This window comes from Mobula birostris, chromosome 9, assembly GCF_030028105.1.
Source record: "Mobula birostris isolate sMobBir1 chromosome 9, sMobBir1.hap1, whole genome shotgun sequence".
NCBI classification, from domain to species: Eukaryota; Metazoa; Chordata; class Chondrichthyes; order Myliobatiformes; family Myliobatidae; genus Mobula; species Mobula birostris.
Window position 1 is genome coordinate 51,358,344 of NC_092378.1, and position 18,442 is coordinate 51,376,785.

Here is an 18,442-nt window from a genome sequence, read left to right on the forward strand (position 1 = left end):
TATCCCTTTTGACAGCTGGACTCAGCCACAGCATTGGAGGTGAACTGATGAGGGGCAGCTGATCAGAAGTCTCCATGCACCAAGATGAATAATGTTGAGACATTAAAGGATGAGGGGTGTAGTGTGTCACCTCTGTATGTGACTTATGATTCCAAGGCTCAGAGTGCAAACTTCCTTTATTCCTGAGTTATTTAGTTTCTTCCCATGCTCTCTTACAACCCCCCCAGCACCCCCTGAATAGTTGCTCCCCCCTTTCTCCTGCCAGGATGGCCCTCCCTGTACTCCAGAAGGTTGGAAACACTCAGCAGGTGAGTCGGCATCTGTAGAGAGAGAACTGGAGTTAACATCTCAGGCCACCTCTCTCTCCGCTCTCCCCTCTCTTGTTCACTGCCATTACCTGATCAGAGGCAGTACATTGTTTGTTTTTGCTTTATTTGTCTCTCCTTTGGGCTCTGGACTTCAATGCCTCTGTTACCCAGTTGGTTGCTTGGTCATTTCAGGGGCAACCTCACTGGTTGGTCTGGAGGCATGGTCGGCTGGTGGCGCAGTGTCATCAGCGCCGGACTCCGGAACGGAGGTTCCCGAGTTCGAATCCAGTTGGCCGCTCCCGAGTACGCTTTCCATCCGTTCTGGGTTGAGTGTTGAGCTTGCAACTCAACCTCGTAAAATAAAAGGGAAAAGTACTGCGAAATGTCTGTGCGAGGAGTGGCGCCCCACACAGCCTTCCAATCCGCGCCTTGTAAGGCATGAAAATGCCTGATGCAGGCCTCTCAGGCCTGAGTCGGCGTCATCATCATCATCACCATGTGCAGGCCAGACAGGGTAAGGATGGCAGATCCCCCACACTCTGAAGACTATTGATGGTGAACTACATTAGATTTTTTTGATGTAGCTTGTGGTCATAATTCCTAAATTAAACTCCTGGATTATCAGATGAATTTAAATTCCTCACCTGCCATGGTGGGATTTGAACTCAGGGAATCTGGATTGCTTCTGCGGTAACCGCTATGGCTTAACTGCTGTCCTGCCGTGGTGCAGCGCTCGCTCTGCACTGAGTGCCTTCTTGGAGATGAACTCCTGAGGCCAGTGAGCCCAGCACTGCGTTGGCAATCCATGGCTGACAGGCCACTGTTGACAGTGAGCAGTGCTTTGGAACTGGGAAGCTCAAACCAATTAAAAATTCAATACAAATCAGGTTCCGTTGTATAATTGGATCCCAAGTCTGCTGAGGACTGGAGGTTGGAATTAATGTGTAGTATAAAATGGGTTTTTTAATGTGTAACTTCCTCCAATGCTGTTGTTATTGCTGATATTACAGGTTTAAAATGTCAAATGTGGGCACAGTTTTGAACTAGAAGTTATATAGTTCCTCCTACGCTCAATACCCTGGCATGCCTCCACTTTGACATTAAGGGGACGGACTCTGAAGCTGATGTTCAGTGATGTACATTCTCTGTCTCTCTCTCTTGCACTCTCTCACTCCCTCTCTTCCCCTCTGTGTCTGTCTGTCTGTCTGTCTCTCTCTCTCTGTCCAGGTTGGCTGGATTCTTTCCTTGCTGGATGAACTACAGCTCAAACCCCAGCCTCCTGTTGCAGTCCTCCCGCTGGGGACGGGAAATGACCTGGCCCGTACTCTCAACTGGGGAGGGGTAGGTACCTTGCTCACTAGCCCACGGGTGCACATGGAACGATGGGCATCAGAAATCAAACTGCAGATGCTGGAAACCCAAGATAAAACTGGAAGATGCTGGAAACACTAAGCAGGTCGGTCAGCATCTGTAGAAAAGAGAGCTGCAGTTCTGGGACTGAGACTCTTCATCAGAACTGGCAAAGAGGGAACATTAAGTTAGTTTTCAGGAATGGAGAAAGTGGGTGAGAGATGGGTGGGACAAAGAGAGCAGGAAAGGTAATTGGCTCCAGTCAACCATCGCTGAAGGTCTTATGTGTGTCCAAGGCAAAGAAGCAGGCAGTAAATCAACCCACCCTGCAAACTACCTTTTCCAGAAGCTTCATTTTGGAAAGCACTATCAGGCTATTAAAACAAAAACTTCACGCCATCTTTAAAGTTTCTTTCCCCAGACAGTTAATCTGATCAACCATTCGAGTTAGCACCCCACCCTCCCCAATCTCCCCCTATTCTGATTCTGATCCATTACCCCTGTCACTGTACTGTCAACACTTCTAACCAAATGTTATAATGCAGTTTACATTGTAAACACGTGCTGGTATTTATACATATTTTATTCCCAATCTGTACTTTAAATGCTAACTTTATTTTTTATATAATTCTTTATTCTTTATATTTGCTGGAAGTTGTTTATCGTTGCATGTCATTCCAACCATGACAGCAAATTCCTAATAAATGTAGATGTATATGGTGAATACGTTTGATCCTTGATCCTTCATATCTCTGGCCCTCCAACTGCTCCCAGCTTTCAATATTTTCCTTGATGCAACCCCTGGCCTGCCACCTGCTTTTACCATCCAGGGACCGAAAAGCAACAACTTGTCGGCACTTCTTCCAGCCTGGTGCACTGAACTGGGCGCTCATCCTCTCCACTGGAGAAATCAGGCACGGATAGGATGATCACTTTGTGGAGCTCTGCAGGGGATCCACAGTACTGACCCTGAAGCCCGTCTCCTTTACTCTCCGTCCCTCTCGCCTCCCCGGCTGGGCTCTCCTGCACCATCACGATGAGGCCAAGGGCAGGCTTGAAGACCAGCAGCCCACTTTCCATCCCAGGACGACAGCTCCTTCAGGACATGATACTGTCCCCCGGGTGTTCTGGTTTCCTCCCACAGCTGAAAGATGTACCAATTTGGCGGGTTAATTGGTCATTGTAAATGGTCCTGTAATTAGGCTGGGCGTTGCTGGATAGCACAGCTCGAAGGGCCAGAAGGGCCTATTCCACGCTGTATCTCAATGGAAGGGTACGTTGCATCCGGAGTCTCTCTGGTTAGCTGACGATTTCCCTCCACACCTCTCTTAAATTCTCCAACCTTAGGCGACTCTCTTTTTGCATTACTTTGTATGCCAGTGATATTAAACTTCATTATAAGATTCTGAGACTTGCTCTTGCTCTCTGGATCATTAATGGTCATTTCATCAGTCCTCCATCTCTGATTTGGCTCAGTTTTTTCTCCCTCTCCATTGGCACAGCCCGGCCAGCCATCTTGCCTCACAGCTCATAATAGCACATAATTCATCCGTATTTCTCACTGCCACTTTGATCCATTTGATCTCACCCTATCAGAGGTGTTCCCATCACCTTATCGCTCTCTCCCTCACCTTCTCTGCTACTATAAACTCACTTGTTTTACCTCTTCCTCTCTTTCCCAGCTCTGATGAAGAGTCCCAGGCCTGAAGCATGAACTCTGGTTTTCGGTCCACAGCTATGCCTGACCCGCTCAGTGTTTCTGGTGCTGTTATGGGAGGATGGGGCTCAGATCAGTCAGACTGATCACCTGTGATCAGTCAGCCAGTGAGAGGGGTTCTGTGGCCAGGTGCACCGACGGCCGTTAGCAGCAGCTCCTAAAACTGGGACTGAATCGGCAGAAGTGGTGGAGGAAGCTGGCCTAATGCAGGTGATCGCTGGCTTATTGGGGGAGCTAGGCAACAAGAAAACCTCCTGTCTCGTGACTCTCCATAACGCGAAGCAACTTCATCTGCGCATGTCATAAAGAGGGTCCAGAGGAAGTTCAGGAGAATGATCTGGAAGTGAAAGAGTTAACGTTTGAGGAGCATCTGATGGCACCAGGCCCACACTCACTAGAGTTTAGAGTAATGGGGGGGCGGGGGGGAGATCTGATTGAAACCTATTGAATACTGAAAGTCCTAAACAGAGTGGGCATGGACCAGGTGATTACGATAGGAGGAGATACTAGGACCAGAGGGCACAGCCTCAGAATGGAAGGATATCCCATTAGAACAGAGATGAGGAGGAACTTCTTCAGCCAAAGAATGGTGAATCTGTGGAATTCATTGCCACAGACAGTATTGGAGGCTGATCACTGGGTAAATTTAAAGCAGTGGTTGATAGGTTCTTGATTAGTAAAGTGTCATGGGTAACGGGGGGGGGAGGCAGGAAAATGGGGTTGAGAGGGATCATCAGTCATGATCGAATGGTGGAGCAGACAAGATGGGCTGCATGGCCTAATTCTGTTCCTGTGAATTATGGTTTTCTATAAGATGCAAATTTGGGAAAAATGTTAATTTTGTATTCATTTCTCTGGATTGTTTCCATCAGAGTGAGTTTTTGATCTGTACCTCATTTTTTTGGTAGTGATTTGTGAATTCTAGAAGGGAGATATCCTGTAACCTGAACAATGGTGACGTGGGGGTTTCCTATAATTACTTAGTAATGGGAACTGGCATGCTGAGGTACAAAGTAGGAGTGGGCAAATGAAGCAAATTGCATAGCACTTTCAAAGTCTGATGGCAGTAACTAAATGAATGCCCAATCATGTTCTGCATATTGAGACCCTCTTTGCCACCTCAGTTCCAGCAAAACAGAAAATCAGCACCACAGCCACAAGCTTACATCCAGCCCTGTGGTAATGCAGGACCCAAGGCAGTACAGTACCGAGCTCTTGTTCTGATGTACAATAACGCCTTGATAATCTGGCTTACTGGGATTTTAGTGATGGTGGAGCAGCAGATTCTATAGACTGTGGGATGTTACTTCTGGTAATACCCAAATACACTGTTCCGACAGTTTCTTTTAAAACAGAGAGTAGCATAATAACTTGTCCAACGAATACAGTGTTTAAACATACAAGCCTTGTCCCCAGCCATAACGCAACATACATTACTGACCTCCACTCCAACACCCCTCACACACTGGACCCCCACTCCAACACCCCTCACTCTCTCAATCCCCATTCCAACACCCCTCACTCTCTCAATCCCCACTCCAATACCCCTCACTCTCTCAATCCCCACTCCAACACCCCTCACTATCTCAATCCCCACTCCAACACCCCTCACACACTGGACCCCCACTCCAACACCCCTCACGCTCTCAATCCCCACTCCAACACCTCTCACCCTCTGGACCCCCACACCAACACCCCTCACTCTCTCAATCCCCACTCTAACCCCCCTCGCACTCTCAATCCCCACTCTAACCCCCCTCGCACTCTGGACCCACACATCTACAGACCCTCTTGTGTTAAGAATTATGTTTGATTGTTCAGGCCACTGTAGTCAGTTGGTTCACTCACATTGTCTGGCTGCATCAACGGTGCAGACTGTTTGACAATAGGTCACTTGTTGTCATAACAAGCCATTGCCCCTTTAGCCCTCCGAGAGGGTATCATCGTTGCGAGTCAGCAAGAGAGCCGAGTAGTGGAGATGAGAATTATTGAGTGGACATTATTTCCACCATTCTGGTCATTCTATCTAGATATAATGCAGCAGTAGATCAGTACTGGGCAAGGATTAGTGACCCTCTCTGAACTACCAAACCTTGGCTGACAACGTAGAGGGGACAGGTACCTGGAACTTCAATGCCAGTGGATAGTATTAATCAGGCCCCATACTTCATTAGCATAACTTTGAAGCTGATATAAACCTTAACGTCCCCCTTCCTGAGGTCCACAATCTTGCTGATGTTGAGTACAGAATTGTTGTAGTGGCATCACTCACCCAGCCTGCCTGTCTCACACTAATCTTTAGCTGGGTTTCTGAGACCTGGAGATAGCAGCCACTCTGTGGCACAGCTGATCGAACTGCTACCTCACGTCTTCAGCGACCCAGGTTTAATCCCAACCTCTTCTACTGTCTGTGTGGAGTTTGCATGATCTCCTTGTGGGTTTCCCCCTAGCTTCCTCTTGCATCCCAGAAAGATATGGATGGGTTAACTGGCCACTGCAATGGCTCCTAATGTGGAGGTGAGTGATAGAACCTGGGGAGAGTTGTGAATGTTGGGCTGATTCTACAAAAGGTTTAGTGTGGCTGGGTGGTTGATAGTAATCATAGACCTGGTGGGTTGAGGGGTCGGTTTTCAAGCTGCATGATTAAGATTAGTTTTATTTGTCACATGTACATGGAAGCATCAAAACATATAGTGAAGTTCATCATTAGTGTCAACGACCAACACAGTCCGAGGATGCGCTGGGAGTGGCCTGCCAGGGTCAACCATGCTTCCTGTGGTAACAACTTACTATCCCTAACCCGTACATCTCTGGTATGTGGGAGGAAACCCACATGCTCACAGGGCGAATATACAATCTCCATGCAGATGGTGCCAGAAATTGAACCCCAATCGCTGTTCGCTGGCGCTGTGATGCATAGCGCTAATGGCTGCGTTATCAGGCAGCCCCCCGCCGGATGTACAAGATAGATTTAGAATTAGGGAAGCCTTTCAATGATTTGTTAACAGGAAACTCCTGCATGCAGTGAATGACAGTGATTTGGAGTCATATTGCACAAACTGTGATTGATTGCCAATTTCAAATCGAATCACGATGCAAAATTATCGAATAAAGGCATAGGTCAAGGATATGGTGTTAAGTCAGCAAAGGTCTCACTGACTGGTGAAAAAGGCTTCGTCGACCTACCCCTTATGTTATTGCTACATTTTCACAAAAGGATTTGTTCCAGATATTTTTGTTCCCATTTTTTGCAGCTGGTTCTTTCAGGGATTATTTTACGAGCTTTGATAGTGGAAGAATTAATCCAACTCTCGATGGAATAAAAGCCTCTTTCTTTATCTAAACCTGATATTGCTGAAGCAAAGTCTGTTTTATTACTGTGCGAGATATTTGCTTCAAAAGAGAGCTATCATTTGATATAAGAACCTAAACCAGCTTCAGAAGGACTGGAGGTGCTAAGTGGTTCATTTAGCAAACAGTGTCATGCACTTGAAACAAAGAGTTTCTAGTTTCCATTGCCTGTAGATTTAATTATCCTATGTAACTGCCCAACATATGATGGTACTTTAATAGTAGAGACAATAGAGGGCTTTGGGATGGGGTATTGAGAAAACTATTTCTAGAAATTTGTAATTTATATTCCAAGTCTGCTTGTATGTGTTTTGTCACTTCTAAGCAATTTCATGTAACCCCTTACTCGTCTCTGGTTTCTGGTAAGGTGGGACAATGCCAAAGCTAATAGTGCCAGTACTAGAGACCTGGCATCAATCCTGGGACCTCAAATACTGTGCTTGCAAAGTTTATGTGTACTCCATGACCACATGAGTTTCCTCCATGTACTCCGGTTTCCTCCTATGCCCCAAAAATGTGTGGGTCGATAGGTTAACTGGCCATTGTAAATCAACCCTAGTGTGTAGGTGAGTGGTGGGATCGTGAGGAGGACAGCAGAGGAAGATCTGGGGAGAATAAAATGGGAATTAAAGTAGGACAGGCAACATCGAACATTACAGCACAGTACAGAACCATCAGCTCACAATGTTCTGCTGACCTTTTAACCTTCTCTAAAATCAATCTGACTCTTCCCTCCTACATAGCTCTCCATTTTTTCTATCTTCCATGTGCCTATCTAAGAGTTTCTGAAATGCCCTTAATGTACATAGCTCTATCATCACGCTGCCAGGACATACTCTGTGTAAAAAATAATATACTTCTGACATCACCCCCCCCCCATGCTTTCCTTCAATCATTCTAAAATGATGCTCCCCTCATTTTAGCTATTTCCAGTTTGGGAATAATTGTATCTGCCTATCTGCTTAATCTATGCCCCATATCATCTTGTATACCTCTATCAAGTCACCTCTCATCCTCCTTCACTCCAGAGAGAAAAGCTCAGCTCAATCAGTTTATCCTCGTGAAACATGCCCTCTAATCTGGACTATGGTAACTGATTAGGATTAGTTGATTATCAACACTCACTCAATGGGTTGGTTGCCCAGCTCTCTGGATGTGTATCAAAAACAATTGTGGGAGGTAGGAAAGAGAGGAAAGGAAAAATATTTTTTGGAAAAGGCTCTTCACTAGTCCACACAGGAGGAGTGTCATTTATTATGTGCTTCAGAATCCTTTGTTCTATTGGGGAACAGAAAAGTGTTTTGAAATTTTGTGGGCAAGGGAGACAGTTAGTGGAATGTCAGGAGAAGTCACAAGGACAAATGGGTTGAATAACCAATGGACAGTGCCTTGAGAAAGTGTTCAGCTCCCACATTTTACTGTCACATTTTCCAAATGTAAAACATATTGAATTAGGATTTTTGAGCTAATCTACAAAACATTGTGCATCATGTCAAACCAAAAGAAAAATTCCAAAACTTGTCAACAAGTAACTAAAAATTAAAAACCAAAATTGTGAGATTGAATAAGTGTTCATCCCCTCTGTAATTACTACAGTAACTTTCCTCAGGTGCAGTATTGTATGTTACCTTACCAACTTACCCAAATTTGTTGATATAGAGAATTAGAGGAACACATGTTTTCAATGCATTCATAAGAGTAAGTACCCCCTCTCCCTGTAAGGTCCATCAGTATGGTAGATTTTCAACAGACCAAACCAAAATGAACACAAAAAAGCATTCAAGGTAAGTCAGGGAAAAGATAATAGGGATGCACAAATCTGGGGAAGGGTATAAGACCTTCTCAAAGGTACTGAATGTACCTGGGAGTTCAGTGCAGTCCACTGTGAAAAGATGGGGAGAAAATTTGAACCATAGCCACTTCACTGAGATCAGTGCATCCCTCTTAACTTCACCGCTGGAGAATGGCACTTATAAGAAAAACTACTGTGATGCTAACAGTCACTCTGAGTGAGCTGCAGAAGTCAATGGCTACAACTGGAAAGGAAGTTCATGGCTCCACGATCTTTTAAGGTCTTCCACAAAAGGGTATTTATGGAAGAGTGGCAAGAAAGAAGCCCTGGCTTAAAAAAAAGAGTATATTCTTGCCCATCAATACGTTGCAAAACATCGCTTAGAAGTTACTTTAAAGATGTGGAAGAAGGTCTTGTGATTGGATGGGACCAAAGTGGAATTCCTTGGCCTCAACACTAAGCAATATGTGTGGTGTTAATCTAGTACTGCACACCAGCCAGGTTACAGCATCCCTACTGTAAAGAAATGGTGGAAGTAGCATCATACTGGGCGGATGCTTTTCAGCAGCAGGGACTAGAAATCTAGTCAGGATTGATGGCAAGATGAATACTGCTAAATACATAGAGATCCTGGATAATAACCTGCTAGCCTCTGCCAGAAAGCTTAAGTTCAGCAGGAAGTTAGTCTTCCAGTGGGACACTGCCAGAGGAAACATGGAGTGGCTTCAAATGAAGAAAATTGATGTCCTTGAGTGGCCCAGTCAGAGTCCTGACCTTAACCTGATCGAACATCTCTGGCAAGACCTCAAGATTGCTGTCCACTGCCACTCCCCAGCTAACCTGGCACAACTTGAATGATTTTGCAAGGACGTATAGGCAAATCTTACTCCATCACGTTGTGCGCATTAATGAAAAAGACTACTGGCCATAGTAGCTGTGAGAGATGGTTCAACTGAATATTCAGCAAAGGGGGGGGGGTGATGAATACTTTTGAACTGCTGACATTTCAGTTTTTGAATTTTTATTTAATTTACAATTTTCCCTGTGTTTTGGTGCTCTACTTTGCAAAAAGGAGCATGTGATTCACAAATAAAAATTCTCGGTTAAATTGACCAAAATCTCTGATTGTAATACTCATTGATATGAACAAAGGGCTGGGGGCTGAATACTTTTACAAGGCACTGTAATTGTCCCTTGTGTAGTACCTGGATGTGCCTTGGAGGCTCCACTCTAGCCAGTGATGCAACCAATTGGAATATTCTCCATAGGGGATGCAGGCAGAATCAGAGTCGGGTTTATTATCACTGACATACTGTATGTCATGATTTTTGTTTTGTTTTGTTCGGTACAGGCATAACAGATCACTGAAAATTACAATAACAAATAAATAATGCAACAGAGGAGTAGTGAGGTAGTGATCTTGGATTCAGGTCCGTTCAGAAATCTGATGGTGGAGAGGAAGAAGCTGTTCCTAAAATGTTGAGTATAGGTCTTCATTTTCCTGTACCTCTTCCACGATGAGAAGAGGGCACATCATAGGTGGCGAGGATCCTTAACAATAGATGCTTGCTTCTTGAAGCACCATCTTTTGACAGTGTCCTGGACGGTGGGAGGATTGTGCCCATGGTGGAGCTGGCTGAGCCTGCAACTTTCTACGGCTGTTTTTGATTCTGTGCATTGGAGGCTCCATTCCAGACAATGATGCAACCAGTGGGGATGTGCTCCATGGTACACCTGTAGAAATTCTCTGCAGTCTTTGGTGACATGCCAAATCTCCTCAAACACCAAATCAAGTGTAGTGACTGGCATGCTGTCATTATGATGGCATCAATGTGGTGGCCTTAGGATAGAACCTCAGAGATGCTGATGCCCAAGAACTTGAAGCTGGTCATCCTTTTCACTGCTGACCCCTCAGTGAGGACTGGTGTGCGTTCTCCAAACTTCCCTGACTTCCCATTAAATCCCACTAAAATGGGATTCGTGTGACAGGATGCTTGATGGTTGGCACAGACTTGATGGACTGAAGGTTCTATTCCTGTGCTATAACTCTCTGAGCCCAGACTCCATGTTAATATGCAGTAGGGAGTTGGTGAGTCAGGCAGCCCTCAATGGCTCAAGCTGCCCAAAGTGAGATTTGACCTCACCAGATTGCAAGGGGTGTTATTTCAATGTGCAGTGCAACCGAAACCAGCCGCTGCTGTGTCAGTATTCGTTGTAGCAGCTGACATTGCCAGTGCTTCTGTAGTTCTGCTGTTTGGAAGATAGTGTTCCCAGACAGTATCTAACAGTACAGACAATGGGAAAGGTATATGTACTTGGTTTTGGATTGGGAGTCTGCTCAGATTAATATACAGGGTGCTTGTTTCTAGCAAATAAATGTTGTCTCTCACTACGCCTGCTTCAAAAAATGTCCTCAGAGGAAGATGCCAGCATTACTCACCATTGACCAAAGCCCTCAATGGGGAGGTGGTTCAACTGGAAATGGTTTATTATTGTCACATGTACCCAGGTACAGTGCATAGCTTGTCTTGCATACTGTTATACAGATCGAACAATGGCACAGTGCATTGAGGGTAGAACATGGTAAAGTAAGAGAGTACTGAATTACAGAGAAAGTGCAGCACAGATTGACAATAAGCTGCAAGATCATAATGAGGCAGATGTGAGGTCAAGAGTCTGTCCTATTGTACTAGGGAACCATTCAAGTGACTTATAACAGCAGGGTCATTGACCCTGAGCCTGGTGGTAGGTGTTCAGGCTTTTGTATCTTCTGCCTGATGGGAGAGGGGAGGAGAGAGAATGTCTGGGGAGGGAGGGATCTTTGATTATGTTGGCTGCTTTACTGAGGCAGTGAAAGACGTAGACCGAGGTCACGGAGATGAGGGTGGCTTCCATGATGTGCTGAGCGGTGCCCAAAAACTCTACAGTTAAGGGCAGTGCAGCTGCCGTACCAAAGCTGTGATGTCTCTCTGCTGCAGGGGTACACAGATGAACCAGTCTCAAAGATTCTCTGCCATGTGGAGGAGGGCAATATTGTACAACTTGACCGCTGGAACCTTCAGCTTCAGAACAATCCCCATCTACCCCAGGATGACTCTGAAGAAGGGACTCAGAAGGTAACCGTAGCTGGTGACTTTCCTAAAGATTATTCAATGTTTTAACTTTTTCCTGGAATTTCCCTGATGAGTAATCTTACAGCGAGGCGCAAGTCTCTCCTGGAAACCTAACTGGAAAGACAGTGTGCTCCAAAGGTAGTAAGTTTACAGGACAGGGCCAGTAACACAGGTTATTCCTGACCTTGGGTGCTGTCTTTGTGGAGTCTGCAAGTTCTCTCTGTGACTTGTGTGGGTTTCCTCCAGGTGCCCCAGTTTCCTCAGACATCCCAAGGATGATCACTGTAAATTGGAAATTGAAGTGTGTGGGTGAGTGTTGGGCCCATTTCTGTGCTCTATCTCTCCATGACTTTTGCCAGGACTTGAAGGATTGAGTTACGTGGACAAGTTCAGTAGGTCAGAACTTTATTCTCTAGAGTGCAGAAGAATGAGGGGAGATCTTATAGAAGTATACAAAATTATGAGGAGTATAGATAGGGTGAACACTTGCAGGGTTTTTCCCCTTGAGGTTGGCTGAGACTAGAACTAGAGGTCATAGGTTTACAATGAGAGGTGAAATATTTAAGGGGAACCTGAGGGGAAACTTCTTCACTTAGAGGGTGGAGCGAGTGTTGAATGAGCTTCCAGTTGAAGTGGTAGATATGGGTTCAATTGTAACATTGAAATAAAGTTCGGATAGCTACATGGATGGGTGGTACTACAAACACAAGAAAATCCACAGATACTGGAAAGTGGCACTTGGATTTGCAGGTAGATGGGACTAGGCTGACATAGACTAGATGAGCTGAAGGTCCTGTTTCTGTGCGGTAGTGCTGTATGAATCTATGAATATGTCCAGTAAAATGAAAATTTAGTTTAGTTGTCACATTGCAGTTGCTTGACTGTTTCACATCTCGCAACAGATTCTTCCATCAGGATTTGGACACTTTTAACTTGGGTAAGTGGTGAAACAGCATTGCTTGATTCACTGGGAGAAGTCGATTTGCTACTGGATGTTGGACAGTCACCCTCCATGGCTGCCCACTGTCCATTTTAATTCTTACATCTACATCGGTAGCAGCTAGTATAGGTCACCCATTTTCGAACGGGGATTGGGAGCCCCCGTGACAGAGGGAAGAGTGGAGGCAACTTCAGGCAACCGCAAGCCATCTGGCTTCCCACCCCCTACTGAGCAGCTCCAATGGGAATGGTGATTGTAGTCAGCTTGTTAGTGACATGCAGACTGTCAGCCAGATTCACTTTAACACTTGTGCCGACTAAACATTTGAAAGCACACAAAAGTTTAGTGAGCAGTGTGGTAAGCAGTGAAGAGTTGTGACAATAAAATTAGTGACCTGAGAGGCACAGAATAATCAACGAGGTTTTACATTCATCTTGAAATATCACTGATGAAACCTCCCTGTTCTGGGACTGTGGTTTGTGAAAACTTGAGAAAAAAACGGGTTTAAGTGATGGCTGATTTAATCTAATCTGACAAGATTATTGCTGAGATCACAGGCACATTTAAAATAATAAGCCTTTATAGTAATCACTTAAGCTAAATGGACAGCGCAGTTTTCTGAACTTGCTGTTCTAATCCCTATTACATTTAACCCTTGTGTTTTGGGCTTTGGATTCCATGTACCTATTATTAAATTGTAGTAGGCGGGCTTAAATTTAGCACAGCTTCAGACTGAGGAATGTACTTTATTACTGCCTTGCTTTGTCTTCAGGATCCTGAGAGCTTTGTAATTAAGAGCTTCAGATGGTTTGACTTAATGATAGCGATGATTCATTGTTCGAGTCTTGAGAGGTCAGAAGCTGCACGATCCTGTAACGGAGGCAGAATGAGCCTGTGGGACACTGTCATCTTGCTGACAATCTGTACCAAACCTCCCAATCTGTCATACACATAGGGATGCAGCACAGCAACAGGTCCTTCCACCCATCGAGTCCATGATAACCCTTTTACACTAATCCTACATTAATCCCATAATGCGCCTTCACTTTGTCCACAACTGGTGGGATTTCCTGGTTGCCAGAAATTTTGACTCTACTTCCTATTTCCAGTCCAACATGTCGGTCCATAGGCCCCCCTACTCTCACAATAAGGTCAAACTCAAGTTGGAGGAGCAACACCTCATGTTCTGACTGGATAGCCTCCAACCTGATGGCATCAACACTGGTTTCTCTAACTTCTAGTAATTTCTATCTCCTCCCCTTTATCTCTTTTTTAGTGCCCCATTCTGGCCCCTCCCTTATCTCTTCTTCTCGCCTGCCCATTGCCCTCTGGTGCCCTTTCTCCCATGGTCCACTCTCCTCCTTCTTCAGCCCTTTCTATACCCTTTCCACCTATCACCCCCCAGCTTCTCATTTCATTCCCCCCCTCTCACCTGGCTTCACCCATCACCTGCCACCTTGTACTCCTTCCCCACCTTCTTATTCTGGTTCCTGCCCCTTCTTTCCCACTCCTAATGAAGGGTCTCTGCCCAAAATGTTGACTGATCATTTCCACAGATGCTGCCCGACCTGCTGAGTTCCTCCAGCATGTTGTGAGTGTTTCTTGTATGATAACCCTTTCATTCCTGGAATCATCCTTGTGAACCTCCTCTGGACCCTCTCCAATGCCAGCACATCTTTTCTAAGATGAGGGGCCCGAAGCTGTTCACAATACTCTAGGTGAGGCGTCACCAGTGCCTTATAAAGCTTCAGCATCACATGCTTGCTCTTGTATTCTAGCCCTCTTGAAATGAATGCTAACATGGCATTTGCCTTCCTCACCACTGACTCAACCTGCAAGTTAACCTTTAGGGTGTTCTGTACAAGGACTCCCAATTCTCTTTTGTATCTCAGATTTTTGAATATTCACCCCATTTAAGAAAATAGTCCACACATTTATTTCTACTACCAAAGTGCGTGACCATGCATTTTCCAACGTTGTATTTCATTTGGCACTTACATCTAAGTCCTCCTGCATCCTACCCATTTCTTCAACATTACTTTCCCCTCCACTAATCTTCGTATCTTCTGCAAACCTGGCAACAAAGCCACCTATTCCATCATCTAAATCATTTATATACAGCATAAAAAGAAGTGGTCCCAACACCAACCCCTGCAGAGCACCACTAGCCACTGGCAGCCAACCAGAAAAGGATCATTTTATTCCCACAGAACTGGCTTAGGGGAGTTATGCAGGGATATTAAGAGGAAGATTAGACTGAATTACAGAATTCAGAATAGGTGTTGTAAAATAGAATTTATACTATCATCTTTGGACAAAGCTTAATCACAGTCACCCAGAAAGCATGGTCAGTTAAATGTAGGTAGGATCACGTAGGTAGGCTTGGCCATGTTTTGTACTCTGTTGAGTATATGTACTTGGATGTGGCTTCTAGCTTCTGAGCTGAGCTTTCACAAATAGAGTGAAATTGCAGCCTCAGATCTGTCTTGTATCAGCACTCACTCAGTCGTTTTCTCTCCACAGCTTCCACTTGGTGTGTTTAACAATTACTTCAGTCTGGGCTTTGATGCCCATGTGACACTTGAATTCCATGAGTCTCGGGGTAAGTGTCATGTTCATGCAGATTGCACGTGCACACGGTGAAAATGCATATATATGGTTTGGCCAATCCGTGCAAACACATACACATATAGATGTACAATATAAGCACACACACACATACACATAAACAACACTTGAATTGCAGAAGTTAGCAGATGGTAGCTCATTTGAACAGAAGGGCATTGGATCTGAACCACTGGGATTTGAAGTTCGAACGTGTATCTTCATCTGACAATTATCAGAAGTGTAAAGCGAGTATTGGGTCTTTGTGTTTTGTGTGTTCATGTGTATTAAAGCTTGACTTCATCTCAGGGGATTCTACTCAATGTGTATAAGCCTGACATAACCATTCATGTGTAACTGTATGGCCTTGAATGTCAATGTATTGCGATGGTGAGGTAGCGTAAGATGTGAGCGGGTGTATACCCTACTCTACAAAAGTCTTATGCACATATATATATATATATATATATATATATACACACACATACATAGGGCACATATGCTGTCTATAGATAGGGACTTCTGTACTGTACTGTATTTGTCAACATGGAGCAGAGAGCGAGTTTGTAAATCTGGCTGGAGCGAGGGATGTTGGGAGTGGCGAGGTTGGAGGGCTGCAGGAGGGGTGTGGAATGGATGGCAGAGAAGGAGTGCCAGGGACAGGAGTTAGCATACCCATACCCATACCCAGCACTGAGACCCCAGGCAAGGTCATTTGATTCCAAACAATTGGTTTATTGATCCTCACAGAAAGTCTCTCTGGTGTTTCCCGCTCCCTCCCCTCTCCCTTCCCCTTTTCCCAATCGTGATTCTCCCCTCTCTCTACCCCCTCCTTCTCAGGCCACAATAGAAACCTATATCAGAATCAGGTTTATCAGCACTCACAAAAGAAATTTGTTTCTTTTTGTGGCAGCAGTACAGTGCGATGCATAAAATTACTACAGCACTGTGTGGAAGTCAGGCACCCTAGCTATATATATGTGCCTAAGACTTTTGCACAGTATTGAATGTGCATTAGGATAATTGAATTCTGCCAGTATACACCCACTCAGCAGCTACACATACACACTCACACACTCTCAAACTCCTACAATGCCAATGGCCGGCAAGGTCATTTTTGCAATAAACATCTAAGCATCTGCTTCCTTCTAGTTTGCAGCTACTGCAGATGTATTTGCCATTTATGTTTGCATGGATGCCAGTACAGGTGCCAGTGTTCTCTGTTCAAAGAGAATGAATGACCTCCTGTATTGCCTCCTCAGCTTCCTTCACTCCAGAGAAAGCTGTCCCAGCCTATCCAGTCTCTGTTTATAACTCAAGCCCTCCAGTCCCAGCAACATCCCTGTGAATCGTAAATGGAATGAACTCTAACTTTACTCACACCTTCCTTTAGTAAGGCAACCAAAGCTTCACACAACAGTCCAGGTCTAGTACGATGTTCCAACTTCTGTACTCAGTGCCCTAACTGAAGAAGGCAACCATGCCATAGCCTTTCACCAACCTGTCACTACTTTTAGGGAATTATGTACTTGTTCTCTAGTTCTACAGCACTCCCCAGGGCCCTTCCATGCACTGTGTATATCCTGCTGTAGCTTAGCTTCCCCAAAATGCATCACTTTACGTTTGTCTGAGCTAGAGCAGGCTAATAGGTCAGCACAACATTGAGCCTGTGCTATGCTGCAGTGTTCTATGTTCTAAATACCATCAGCCATTCCCTTTCCAAATTTCCCAGTTAATCCAGATCAGTATAACATAGGAGGGCTGTTATGTGTCCCTAGGGGGCATTAGGGGAAATAGAAGTCTTCAGGGAGGTGTTCAAGATTCTTTGGGGGGAGGGTGGCAAGCAATACCCTAACTTGAGACACAAGACCTGACCAACCATTGGTAGAGCAGGCACTTCCAACAGGAAGTACCATAGCTCTGCAGGCAGTGAGATCAAGCCAGTCAGTGAAGCTGCCAACCCCAGGGATTCCTTGAGGTGTTCAAAGAGACCTCGGCTTCATGTTTGCAGTCAAGAACCATCTTTGTGAATTATGAGACCTTACATGATTGGTCAATGGCACTAACTGGAATAGTATGAAGGTAGCTTGCTGAACACCAGCTCTATCCCGACTAACATTCAGATTCCAATCTGAATCCTTGACAATGTAATTTTCGATGTTGTGATCACCTTCATCTCCGTCTCTCCGTTCATTTGCGTGGTGCTACCATCATTCCATCCGTGTCAGCTCACTGACGTCATCAACTTCCAACAGGCATTCCCAATTCGTGTTAATTTCTTATTTTAATTTAGCCCCGTTAATGATGGATAAATATGTAGTGGTGTGTTCTTTATGAGTCTGAAGGCAATGAAGCCTTGAACTCTAATCCTGCTAAGAAACAGAAACTGCATCAATACAATGTTACCTACCTGGAGAGTGGTTTTATTCCCTTCCTGTCAGATCAGCGACGCCACACGTGTCTTATTTGTAATAGTGTACTGTCTAATGAAGCCATGAAACCATCGAGATGGTAGGAACATTTCTGTAAAAGACACCCTGAAAAGGCTACTTATGGTATTACTCAGTTCCAGAAGATGAAAAAAGCATTTGAAAAGCATTGCACACTCGAGTCATTTGCCAAGAAAGCCAAGCATGTCTTTGATAGTGGTCTCAATGCTTTATATAACATTTCCAAAATGATAGCAAAGTGTGGAAAATCTCATACAATTGGTGAAAGATTAATAATGCCTGCTGTATCAGAAGTGCTCACCACTGTTCTCAAAATGGATACCAGTATTTTTAAATAATTTTCTCTGGATAATAACTCTGTAGCTCATTGTGTTGACAGAATGAGTGAAAACATTGAGTATCAACTAAGCACAGAGCTACAAAAAACAGAATTTGAGGTACAACTGGGTGAGTCACCTGTGTGAGACCATGAGGCATTGCTAATGGCATATGTACGGTTTATCAAAAATGGAAAAGTTAATGAAAAGATTCTCTGTCAAAAGACTGCTGCTTAAAACGTTTCTTTGATCTTTTTGATGGCGTGGTTGAATTTTTTCTCAAAATTGACAAGAGCATGGGAAATAAGATTGAACTTCTATGTGGAGATGTGGCATACCTCGCCGATCTGTATGACAAAATGAACGTTCTATATATGAAACTGCAGGGTGAGAATTTCAATTTAATCCAGACAAAAAGTGCAGTGTCCACTTTTATCAGATAATTGGAAATACGTAAGTAAAACATTGGGGGAAAAATGTTCTCACAGTTTCCCTGCATG

General features: G+C 44.6%; 1 protein-coding gene across 1 annotated transcript in view; it reads left to right on the forward strand.

Moving 5' to 3' along the window:
- The window catches only part of dgki (diacylglycerol kinase, iota), a 244,031-nt gene that overhangs the window by 145,112 nt on the left and 80,477 nt on the right, over nt 1-18,442 (forward strand). The window contains exons 13-14 of the mRNA XM_072269422.1: nt 11,497-11,634; nt 15,095-15,173. Of these exons, the coding sequence (XP_072125523.1) occupies nt 11,497-11,634; nt 15,095-15,173 (217 nt within the window). The remainder of the gene's footprint in view (nt 1-11,496; nt 11,635-15,094; nt 15,174-18,442) is intronic.